The sequence below is a fragment of the Balaenoptera ricei genome, chromosome 11 (genome assembly GCF_028023285.1).
Source record: "Balaenoptera ricei isolate mBalRic1 chromosome 11, mBalRic1.hap2, whole genome shotgun sequence".
In the NCBI taxonomy this organism is placed as follows: domain Eukaryota; kingdom Metazoa; phylum Chordata; class Mammalia; order Artiodactyla; family Balaenopteridae; genus Balaenoptera; species Balaenoptera ricei.
This window is the reverse complement of record NC_082649.1, coordinates 72,680,923-72,693,747: the sequence shown is the minus strand read 5'-3', so window position 1 is coordinate 72,693,747 and position 12,825 is coordinate 72,680,923. Positions and strand designations below refer to the sequence as shown.

At 44.4% G+C, this 12,825-nt stretch overlaps 1 protein-coding gene across 2 annotated transcripts in view; it reads right to left on the bottom strand.

The window, feature by feature from the left end:
• The window catches only part of CACNA2D3 (calcium voltage-gated channel auxiliary subunit alpha2delta 3), a 770,150-nt gene that overhangs the window by 150,155 nt on the left and 607,170 nt on the right, over positions 1 to 12,825 (bottom strand). For both annotated transcript variants that reach the window (XM_059937666.1, XM_059937667.1), the window contains exons 17-20: positions 9,708 to 9,791; positions 5,119 to 5,190; positions 4,800 to 4,861; positions 3,363 to 3,430 (exon numbers count right to left, since the gene is read on the bottom strand). In XM_059937666.1, the coding sequence (XP_059793649.1) occupies positions 3,363 to 3,430; positions 4,800 to 4,861; positions 5,119 to 5,190; positions 9,708 to 9,791 (286 nt within the window). The remainder of the gene's footprint in view (positions 1 to 3,362; positions 3,431 to 4,799; positions 4,862 to 5,118; positions 5,191 to 9,707; positions 9,792 to 12,825) is intronic.

Here is a 12,825-nt window from a genome sequence, read left to right as displayed (position 1 = left end):
GCACATAGGAAACAAGTTCTCTTCCCAGGCAGAAACTTCCCCCCATGTCCGCCTCACTCAGCCACCACTGCAACTTTCCCTGGCAGTCTCCCAGGAAAGCCTTAGCTCCCTGAAGATAAATGATGCACCAGTGAGTCCTGGGAGAGAAGCTTAGCAAGATGGTGGAGACACCAACTTTGGAGGCCCGTACAGTACAGCCTGAGTTGGGAAATTGGGTGGGCCACTAAACTCCTGTGTGATGTTAGCAGGTTGATTTACTCTTTCTTCATGTGCAAAACAGTAATAATAATAGTCCCTAACTGACAGGTGGTTGTGAGGGTGAAATTATAGGTTGAATGATATGAGATTGCCAATACTCAACTGTTTTTGACCAGCAAAAATTGCTAGTTGATACAGGATGCTAAGTTAAAATGAATCATCAGTCTGGAGAGATAGCTAGGAGAACTGAGGCCTGCAGCGAATTGGGGAGTTTTTATATATAGAATACCCGAGACACCCTAACTCTGTGAAATCACTCTTTTTCCTTGTGTCTTCATGTGACTTCATTTTGATGGGTCATCAGCAGACAAACACTTCTGAGTGACAACCTCAGGAACTCCAATTTTTGAGAATGTCAGTTTCCCAAGTGACCAACAGTATCTTACTGCACTCAGGATTCCAGTTTCCTCCTCAAATACAAATGTACAAAATAAATAGCAAAATACTAGAACTATCATCACACACTCCTGTTTGATTTTATAGGAAGTAGGCAATGAATTATATAGAATATCATACTATATGACCCAAGTGGCCATATCCTGGCTCCAACACCTTCTGGTTGAATGATGTTGGGAATGTCACTTCAACTCTTTGACTTATACCAGTCAGAAGATGTGGGTAATAGTGCCTAACTCACAGACTGCATGAGAGGGTTGAATGGAATAGTGATTAGTCCCTAGGACAATCTATGCATCCATCCATCCTTTCTTCCCTTTCTTGCTCCCTCCACTCCTCCCTCCCTCCCTCCCATTCTTCCTTCCATATATTTACTGAGCATGCACTATGTGCCAGGTACTATTCTAGGTCCTGAGAACATAGCAGTGACCAATACAAAAATCACTGCTGCTCTCATGGTATTTACTTTCTAGTGGCAGAAAAGAGATAAGTAAATAAAGTTAAAATACATAGCCTATCAGTAGTGAGGGCTATGAAGTTAAGAAAGAGAATGAAGCAAGGAGAGGGGGTACCAAGAGATGGGGAGGGATGAGGGAAAGAGTTTCATTGTTAACTGTGGGAGTCAGGATGCTTCACTGAGACAGTGACTTTAAGCAAAGACCTGGAGGAGGTGAGGAGAGAACCAAAATCAGCCTGTTCACCATCTTTGTAATACCTGCCATTGTCAAAGCAGGTTGAAAATTCCTACTGTCTATGGGAGAGCATTCTTTATGGGACAACCTTCAGAAGCGGTCGCCATCCCCAAGAAACTCCTGCCTTCTTTAAGAACAGAGCAGAATGGTAATCAAGCCATGGCCTTTACGGATGACAAGCCCCTCTACTAGTTAGCCCAGGGGAAGCAGCTTTCTCAGGCTCTGTCACTCAGCAAAGCTGGCAGGATTGGAAGCCCTCCTATTTACAGAGGACCAACAGAGAAAGGAAGATCTGACCTCATTTGTGTGGATAACCAGACACTCTTCCCCTTGCCTAGGATTCAAACTAATTTCTTGCATGATGGTTGCAGTTGGCTCTGAAATTCTCTCTGTGTGAGCTCTTAGCCTAACAGAAGATGATAGTGGCTAAAGAAATGATCCAAAAAACAATGCAAAACAACTCTGTGTGTGTGTGTGTGTGTGTGTGTGTGTGTGTGTGTGTGTGTGTGGGAGAGAGAGAGAAGATGGAGGGTCAGGTCCATTGACTAAGGGAATGAACACAAGAGAAGCAAACAATCCATTAACAATCTCTCCTTTTACTGTTCTGACCATGAGCTATTTCCTCATCTTGACCTCAGATGGCTTAGATGTGAATTTTCCGTCTTCATGAGCAGTGACATCCACAGAGCCACACATGGCTCATGGAGCCAGAAAATTAAAGAAGTTAAAAAAAAAAATGATCCCTGAGAATATGTCCTGTTGAGTATCTTGCCCAAATCACAACGTTGCCTGTTTTTTCTTGCCTGTCTCTAGGAAGAGGGAGCACATGATTGATTATCTCTGCAGTGGGCATACTCTGGGTTCTGCCCCGGTCAAGATGACCTCTTCACTCTCCTTCCTGTTCCTTAAGATCTCACAGTCAGTTGGGAGACAAAATCCAAAACCCATGAAACAATGCAGGGACACTCAGGAGTAGACCAGAAGGCCATCTATGAAACCTGGCATCTCAGGGACTTCCAATCTCCTTCTTCATTCTCCACTGCATCATCAGAGTGCGCCACAAGGCGGTCTAGCTTCTGGAAGTTCACCAAACTCATTTGTAACCAGCTCTAACACATTAAAACCCAGCTTGTAACTGACCTTCCCACTCTTGGCCACACTCCCTGAGAATACCCACAAAGAGCACGGGTCTGGTCCAACTCCTTCTCTGTCAAGATGCAAAACAGAACACCTAGGTTGGGCAAGTGACTAACTCAAGGCCACTCTGGGAGTGAAGCCTTTCAGAGGTCAGTCCTACTCCTCCTTGTGAGCTGGTGATACTGGGAAAGATAACTTCTCTGAGCTACTAGGTTGTTGGGAGATGAAAAGGACAGTATGGGGGTGAGAGCAGTTTTAAAGTTTAAAGGGCTGTAACAACTGCTACCATTTACTGGGAGTTTCCAGTGCACTGGTGCTTTATGAAGACAAGAAGAGGGACTTCCCCGGCAGTCCAGTGGTTAAGACTCCACACTTCCACTGCAGGAAGTGCGGGTTTCTGACTTACTAAATCATTTGAATGATCACGTTTCCCTTGGACCCAGGCTGCCTTGAAACACAAGTGAAATTTGTGGCTCAACTGTGTAGAAGACTAGGGCTCGCACACCTCTCTTTTCTTTTTCTTTTCCTGGGCTTGAGTTTTTACACTAATTCGTATTTTTCTTGGTACTAATTTTTATGTATGAGAAGAATACAGTTGGTGGATGGATGATTCCTATGAGTTGCCACAACAACTTTGTGGATGAAAGCAGAACATAAATAAATGGAATCATAAGGAAGGCCACCACTAGTTGGGAGTCCCACCATTCTGAATCAGTCTAGGAGAGCAAGGTAACATCAGGTGGGTAAATGGTTGAGTCACATGTCCAGGGATTGGAATAAGGGTTGGATAGATGAGCAAATTCTTCAGCTAACCCAATAGCTGGCTTCAGGGCTTTCTTCCCACACAAAAGGATAAGATGGATGAAGGCAGCATCTCACCTTCTTCAATGGTTACATTCCCTCGGAAGAAATATTTCCCATGGCCTCTAGAGAGCGCCACACCTAAACTGTGCAGAGAAACAAAGCAGACCTTGAAATCCATGACATTGACTGGAATAGACTTGCAGGTGAACTTTATTTTCCGTTTTCACATTTCCATTTCATGTTCTGTAAACAATTTTTTTCAAGTTTACTTTCAAAACCCCACTGATTATAGTTGGTGTTGGTGTTTCTTAGATTCAATCAGCTGCTTCAGTGTAATTTCTGATTGGAAGTGCAACAGCAATGGGCGGCTCCCGCGTGTGTTTAAAGAGGTGTGGCAACTCCTACAAGCCCTTCTAGCAAGCCCTTCTTCTGGATGCTCTTGCAAGAGCTACGTGTCCTGCTCTTCACTACCACCTTATGCACCCCTGCCCTACATTCAGCCACACACGGCTCTTTCCAGACTGTAGAGTTTGGGACGAGGGAAAATTAACCCCTTCTCAATGGCAAAAATGAACACTTCCACTGCCACTTGAACGTAGCTACATGACTGTATGGTGGGCTTCTCTGCCCAACCTTCTCCCTTGTCTGATAGATTTTTCACACTCTCACACTCTCAGAAGTCTTGATTTAAGCTCCTTCCTTCATTGCCTAAAGTCAGAGAGTATGTTTTGATAACACAGTCTCTTCGTTTGGTAAACCCACTTAGCAGTCATGTGTTCCATCAACTGTTCTGGCTCCAAATGGAATCCACCCATGATCCCTGGCCGTATACGACAACAATGCCACATTTTTTTTTTTTTTTTTAAAGATTAATTTGTAGTTAGTAAATTCTTTCTCTCCTTAGCTCTGCAAGGCACCAGTTCAGGAACACAAAGAAGCCCTACCAACATAACTTTTTACAAAAAGTGTTATCACACTAAGTTAATAGCAGGAAACTTTAGAATGCCACATACACTTCTGAAAGCAGGCAAGGGGGCAAATGCATTTTTCAGGATTGTTACAAAGAGAAATAACAGGATTCAAAGGCAGACAAGCACAGAACAGTTCAGAGAAACTAAAACGGAAGCACAACATGTAGGGATGAATATGCTACCTCCAAGTGTGAAGGATCATGGAAATAAAAGGCAGCAAGTTAGATGGTTAAGGACCCTGGTAACCCTCTGAATTTATCTATCTACCCTTAGTTAGAACCCCAGAAGCTTATTTGCTTGATAATGAGATGCAAAGCCATGACAAATTGAGTGAGTTCTCCTAGGTGAGCCTGAACCATCTTCCCCCTTCTGGAAAACAAAAGCAAAAGCAGCCTGGGAAAAGCCCCTTCCTCACTCTTTCCGGCCTTTCGGCAGGGTGTTTGGTTATCTTCAGATGATGAGCTCTGAAAGCGTCAGCAGGTTTTGTACAAACACAACTGATGGGTCTGATGGAATGTCCATGTATTATGGTCAGCTCTACCTGAAAGGAGTACCCTTGATGTCTGTATAATAGTAGTCATTTGTCATCACCAAAACCCGTTTCTAGATTGAAAAAAAAAAAGTCGTAGAGAAAAGAAAACATGGTTAGTCTGCTAGGTGAAGTTTTCAGAAATAAATAAAAATAAATGGACACACTATGATCAGGTTAACAGTACTACATGAATCTTGTTTGAGATAAGTAAAGACAAGAGAAAAATGATCTCAGCGAAAGATATTTACTCCAGATAGAGCTTTCAAAGCTAATTTTTCACAGTGGTTTGTTTTAAATTAAGCGGCAAGAATGTTTGAGAAAAATGTACCCCTTTGTCCACTGTCTTCTTCACCTCCATGGAAAACTTCCCCGTCTTCCTATTCACCATGGCATTTCTTAACTAAAACGATAAAAGAAAATTGGAGTTAGTTCTTCCCAGGGTTACCATACTGTCTTGGACACCTTCCACCCTCCAGCTTGGGAGCACATTTGGTGGCTTGTGTATGACAGAGCTGGGCTGTTTCCCCATTGACTCTTGGGGTACTTTTGCAGTAAGTCTGCATACTACACTCAGACCTCTGAAATGGGGCTTCAGAAGAATAAACACCCAACCGCTCTTGTCCAGGGGGAGAGAGGTTAACAACAATAAATAAATGACCATCAACTTCAATTTGGGGTGCTCGTGTAAACCTCTGGGCAACAATGACCAAAAAAGCCTGTATAATGTTGACAAATCCTGAGAGTCAGAGAACGGACCCCCAGCAAATGCTAAAACACTCAAGAAGCAAGGGGAAAAAAAAAAAAAAAAAAAAAGAAGCAAGGGAGACGAGTTACTTTTTCAAAAAGGGTATTGGTTTGTCATGGAGAAATCATTTTTCAAAACATAATCAAGTTAAAGATATTTTCCTACACAGTAGTTTTTTTGTTTTGTTTTGTTTTTTTTAAAAAGCCAACCATTTGGAAGACAGGGATTAGTTTTTCACAGCATGAATCATCTTCAAATACTCTGAGAAACCTGGGCCAGTGAAAGGCCTGGCTGAGGCTGATGGGCAGTGAATAGGGCGACCCTGTATTTGATTTTTGGAGGTCCCATCTGGGAACGGTGAGCCTCCCTCCCTTCCCCCACCCCTGGCTGATCTCTGCTAATTACTTGTGGCCCTTCCGTGAGTTCAGAGAAGGACAGCAGACACAGTGATGAAAGATGTGCCGTCATGGGCACCAATAGGAGACGACGGGAAAGCCATTTAATGAAATAGGAGCAAATGCTGACATGCCACAGCCTGTCAGGAAAGGCTCTTTCCCAGCCCCACGGCTTGTTTTTATTTTCTTATTTTTATTTTTTAATTCTTTCCCTTCTTTTTCTCCTTTGAGGAGCTTGAATAAGATCTGGCTGATAGAGAACTACAGTGCTTGCAAGCAACCTAAATTTGATGTGGGGCTGTCTAGATTTGGGTTCATATTCTCATCTTCTGTGAGAGAGGGTAAAAGCATAATTTTTAGCTGGAGGCATGTATAAAATAAAACATATATTTTACTCTAGATATTTTTTAACAACACATAATGGGCATTTCTGGAAATATTTTCCCATTTTAACTTTTGTGGTTTTGGATGGGGAGAGCTGGTCCTAATTAAGTCTACTTTCTAACTCTTAAGAACGGCTCGATTTATCTTTGACATGGTTTTCATTTTTCCTCTTTCTGGTGCCTGCCTAAAGCCATTTGGGACCTTCCCCTCTCACATTCCCCAGGCAAGTCAGAGATTAGGTAAGCTTCTCCATGCCTCAGTGCCACCCCACCCCCAACTCCCAGTAGCACAGAACAATCAGCGTCAGGACCTGGGAGGGTCCAAGGCCAGGGTCACTAATGCTTTCTGGAGGCAGATGCTTAGATGATTAGTCTAGTCTTTCCCTTTTCTTCAGTTATAATGGAAATAGATTACACTTATTGAACACTGAGGCAGGATAGCCCTGGAGTTCAGAAATGGACTCTGGGGCCAGAGGTTTATGATCTTGAACAAATCACTTACCCTCTCTGTGCCTCAGATTCTCTTCCTGCAAACTGGAACTAATGACAGCACAGACTGTCTCATAAAGTTGTAGTGGGAACTAGGTGAGCTCATATGTAGAAGAGTGCCTGGTAACCCCTGAGCATTCAATAGATGTTACCTGTCCTGTATCATCATCCTCACCAGCATCATCATCATCTTCATTATCATCCTCCTCCCTTTTCTTTAATGTCAGACCCCTTTCAATAGCTCAAAATATTAGGATTCAAACTCCAGTTTGTTTGACACAGATATGACCTCACATCTTTTTTGGAAGTACACAGGGTCTATGTTATAAATGTGGTCATTAAATTCAACAAGATCCTAGCTGCCAAGAGAAGTAGGATGGTCCTTCCAAGAACTTCTCTGCAGCTGGGCAGACTCAATGCTGCTTCTTCCTCAGCGGGCTCTGCTTGTCTGGTCTTTCCCAGATCTTGACCTAAAGTCTGCCCTCTGCTACTTACATGCAAACCCCACTGGTGGACACATGGGCATGTGGGATCTTGTGTAGCCTTCACAGAGATGCTTTGTATAGGTTCCAGAATTCTCTAATCAAGGTAGTGCAAATCCCTAGGAGAGAAATGGTGACTTGGGTTTTCCCAATCAAGCACGTTGGTAGTGAAGGAATTCATGTCTCAAATGTACCTTATTTCCAAGGAGACAAGAGACCGAAACCAAAGAGACAACCAAAGGCCAACAGGTGAAGAATAAGAGCAATGAACTTTCTGGAGGTGTGGGAACTCTGAAGGTAGACACTCAGAACCCAGTCCTGGGAATCAGATGAAGGTAAAGAACATGGCACAGGCTGGGAATCCGATGACAAAGGAAGAAAAGGGCAAGGAAACAGAAAGCATTTGTCAAATCATTGTTAGTAAAAGGAGATACCAGCTCATGGAAATTTAACTTGGGCACAGGTGATGATGACTAGACAACTGGGGTACAGATGAGCCAAGTAATAAATCTCTTCAAGTAACTTGCAAAGGAGAAGTGCGAGTGTCAGCCTAGTGTTAACTAGCAGAGGGCCTGCTTCCTGGATGCAGGGACTCCCAAGTATGAATGAACATCAAGCTTGCCTCCCATATCAATTAAAATGTAAAAGATGAAAGGATGGAGAAGCATGTTGATGACAGGGTTCAAACCTTCTGGGAAAGAAAACAAAAAGATCCAGTGAAGTCAAAATAAAGCAGCTGATAAAGTGAAGAGGAAAGAGAAAGGAAAACAATGGAATGCACCCTTTAAAGTTTCATGATACAGTTTAGCAACTGACATTCATTAATGAGAATGAGGGTTGACGATGCTGAGAATAATACTAATAACAGTTACCACTCAGAATGCTCACTGTGTCCATGCAACGATGTTGATGTTGACACTTTTCACTATAGTAACACATTTAGTACTCACAACAGCTCTGTGAGGTAGGTACTATTGCCATCATACTCATTTTACTGAGGGAAAAAAAGGAAATAAACCAAAATTGAGATGTAGAGAAGATAATTGCTTACCTGAGACCAACAGCCAGCAAATAGCAGAGGTGGGGTCTGAACCAAGGCAGGCTAATACCTGAACTGCATTCCTCAGGACTGTGCTAGCTTGCTTCTTGGTAGAAGCAGGTTGAAAGGGTAGGACATGTACATTAGGTGCAGTACAATTCAAAGACCCAGACGTGAATCCTGATGACAATGTTTAAAGAACAAGAAGATATAAAACTCTACCAGGTCACTGAGCTGACACAACGTCAGGTCACTGGCATCTGGGAAAAGAGAATGGATGAGGAAGTAACTTTTTATCAAACAGCGAAGTTACTCTATCTGAATGGGGTTTAAAAAAGACTGAGTCCAGATGAAGAAGGAAATAAGTTAAATTTCTAAAACAGATATGACTCTTGCATTTTATAGGCAAGGAAAAAACTCAGAGATTTATGCTAGCTGAGACATCCAGGTTGCAGAGGATGTGAAGAGAAGAAAAGCAAGCAGCAAGAGGACTGTGATGCCAGACATATTTCTGAAAGCACGAGAGCCCAGCCTGCAAGTTTCAAATGGTTCCCCTCAATATCCCTTTGGAAAGCAAGACAGAGGGAGGGATAGAAACACTGCTGACTCAATGATGAAGCTCAAGAAAGGACTCCAGACAAATCAGGGAGATGCAGGCAGAGAAACATAGCCTGGGCATGAAGAATCCATAGAGAAAGGGAAGAGCGAGTGTCCAGATAGGAACACCTGGTAAGTTAGGATTTAATTAAGGACAGTCTGCCTGCATTCACAAAAGGTGGCATGTCTAACAAATCTGATCTATTGAGGCAGGAACAAGAAGACTGACGGGGCTAAGTCGTGGGCATAAGGAAAGCCTTTGATACAGTCCCACAGACTGAATCTGTGTAGGAAACAAGCATGTGTTACTGCAGTGTGGCCTGGAAAGGGGAAAGGCTGGGGCAGCCCTGGAAACAGGGCGGCCAACCAAGCAGGAGGAGAGTGGCTCTGCCAAGCCCTGGGCTGTCACCCTGACAGGTGAATTCTGGCCCTGACTGTGCAGCTGCCCGGCGAGGCTCGGCCAGGCTCCCCTGAGGGAGACAGATCCCATTAATGGCACTGAGGAGGAGTCTGGATTAATCGGCTGCAGAAGAGACTAGAGCCTGCAAAGGGATGGTTTTAGCAGACTGCACAAAGCAGGCAAGGTGGCTGGCCCGTTTGCAAGTGGCCCTATGGGTGGGAGCATTACAAAACTCCAAACGGGTACAAGGGCCCGTGCTCTCCGCGACCCTCTGGCAGCCAGGTGTCCCTCTGGTGGGACTCTCGGCTGGCTCCCAGGCAGCCTCTAGGTACAGAGGAGGGTACAGTGGAGCTCCCTCCTCACCAGGCTTGAAAACAAATCACTTACCACATCATCGCGGTCCTCCCACTCCACCTCGGAAAGGTCAACACTACTGTAGTTAGGTTTCCTCCGCTTCTTCCCTTCTTCATACTGGCAGGAGGGGAAGAGAAAGAAAACAAATGACAAACAAAGAAAACATTTCCGTGAGATCACTGGCCAGGGCAACCTTCACCATCTGAAGTCGTGGTTCACGCCTGAGGACTGTGAGTGGAGTGTACTGGTGAGAAGCCCAGCAGTGGGGGCGGTCCTGGGGTTTCCGTGGCAGGAAAACCAAAGCCAGTCACCTGTAAACATTTGCTCCCAGCTAGGGGGAGTATACAAGCCAATTCTCTTCTCCCTATGAATTTACCTAGCGGACTCCTTACCTCTAAACATGCCAGATGCAAAGCAAAGCTTTTCCCCTCCTTGGACATCCTATGTGTGGAATGCAACCTTCCTCCTCGACTCCAACGCTTTTAAAGCCCACCCCTTCAAGACACAGGCAAGGGCATCTTACATAGTTTACAAAAAATCTAGTTATATCCCTCTGTGTTTTATAGTTCTCCCATCCCTACCTCCTGCCTCATACCTACCTCATACTCCTTGGCCAGGAAACAAAGGTACTGATCTCCACATTTGGGCTCAACATACTGGTAACATTTCACAGACACACAGAATCTTCTACTTGCTATCACACTGGCCACAGGAGTGCTGAGCTAAGCACAGCTACTTTACCTGGAGTACATGTGGGTACTGGGAATCACTACCAGATTTAATGGCCATTAGGGCATTTCTCTGGAGAAGCTGATGAGTGCATTAATAACAGAGAAAGTGGTTTTAGTTTTTTTCCCCCCTAAATCACTGGTGTTAGTCACCTGGAAAGCCTACATTTTATCAACTGGACAGTCCTGCGTCTGGATGTTCCTGTATCTAGGGCCTTTAATGCTGTGTTTATAATGTAGGAAAGTCTGCCCTCTGCTGCAGGCTCAGGATAAGCAACCCCTTTGCCAGTTCATAAGACATGGCTGATGGCATATTGGAAAAAATACATATGTATGTATAGTTTTTTTCTCTTTTCCTTTTATTTCTAAATTAGTCATCTTCTGATTTGATTCGTAGGATTCTAAGTGAGACGCAGCATCACTCTAGGTGTTTTAAGAACCCCAATCCACAGGTTACCATTTTGGACACTGCTTGGCTACCATGGAGACAGGTGCTGAAGGCACATGGTGTGAAAGAGAAAATCACTGCTGGTGTACTGAACCAAACAGGTCCAAACTGGCCCCCAGTGGAATCTAGGGGAGAGTGGCCAGACAGGGTAGATCTCCCGTCACTGCGAGGCCAAACAGGGCCCCGTGGTTTTCCTGCCGTCTTGTCTTCCCTCAGGGCTGCATTTCAGGAACCCTGAGATGTCCTTGGAGAGCACCCACCCTCACCACCCAGGAAGGCTGCCTTGCCTCGAAGGGGCAGTGGGCTCTGACCACCTTGGTCCACTGCCCTTCCACTCCCTTCTCTCAGGTTTCCAATTAACAGACAGTCACGGTCAGTTTTATGACATCAGATCCACTCCAGATGAAGGGGAAGCGAAGTGGTTCCCTCAGAAGCCGCTGTAAACGATAGCGGATTCACAGTTGGATCCTGTTATGGAAAGTTCGCTGTGCATAGAAGCTTTGGTCCTCGAGAGAGTCAGGCTGGGGCTGAGCCTGTGGGACAGGAAAGAGGTCAGCAGGGCTGTCACCCTCTTCTCAAGGTGAGGAAGTGTGATGGGGGAGGGGCACATGATGCTGAGAAGCCCACTTGTCCCCCGAGGAGCTAGAGTTGGATATTCTTGGACCTCTGTTATCTGTGCTAATGGCCCCCAAGTCCCATATTGGTAAGAACCATTCCTGGGAGCCACTAGGCACCCCAGAAGTTCCTACAGCCCAGCTTCTGACCATTAAAGGCAGAACTTTCACAGTTTCTTGGATAGCCTAGTGCTAGGTATATACTGTCTTTTGGAGGAAGTTCTTCCATTGGTCACTTCAAAATCCTCCTTTATTCACTTATTCAACGTACATTTATTGGACACCTAGCAAGCACAAGGTCCTAAGGAGATAAGTAAAGTCAATTAAACGGTGCTTCATTCTTTCCCAAGGACTTGTTTGTCGTTTATCACTCTTAATTCTGCCTACCTACAGTCAATTTATTGCCCATGATGCCTGTAGCAAGTTAAATATCAAACTAAACAGCAAGTAAAATAAGATCACAGAGCCAGTATGGAGGAGGACACCCCGACCTACCCACAGCCCCTGACCAAATTTTCATGGCTAAGCCTCATGTCATTTCAACCGCTGCTGAAGAAATTAAAAAAGACCCCCAAGGTCCTTCATCCTCAGAGAAGGTGTCCCCCTGTCTTTGTTAAAAGAGGAGAGCACAGTGGTTCTGCCACTTACTGGGCATGTGACACTGAGCAAGGCACCCAGCTGCTCCGAGCTTCCTTTTTCTCAACTGCAAAATTGAGAAATACCTCCATAGTCAAGGTAGGTTGAGACAATTAACTAGGTACTGTATGTAAAATGGCAAGCACATTCCCGGCACAGCATGGAATAAACCCTTAATATGCATGTAGCTAATGTGAGTCCTGAAAAAGTCATAACCTTCTTGATGAAGACACAGGCTCACTGTATACAATTGGCTACTATGTCATTTCCTTGACATGAAGGAGACCCATTCAATAATTTGTTGGGTCACTGTTGCACAAGCCATAGGGAGGCAGAAGATGTTTGTTGAAGATGATGGTGCCAGACAGTCACACTCATATGCCTCCTCTTGGTACATAAGATACTTGTGTAGTAAACATCAGGTTGGGACTCAAGACTCTCCTGGCAGAAAACTTCATAACTGTGCTAAAAAGCCCAAGTCCTTTTAGATGACAGGTGGCAAAAGTGGAATCCACAGAGATAGATCCCTTGACTTTTGACCATTCCTAGATATCTTTCTTCATTGTTGGTAATAACCACTCAAGAAATTCAGTACACTGCACTACTGGTATTCAAGAAACTGGCAGAGATTAGAGAGTGAGGGGAAGGAAGATTTCCCAGCACATCGGTCTGTAAGTCACCATATTCCAGTAAGTCTCTAATTTAACTGCATTGAAAGAAACACA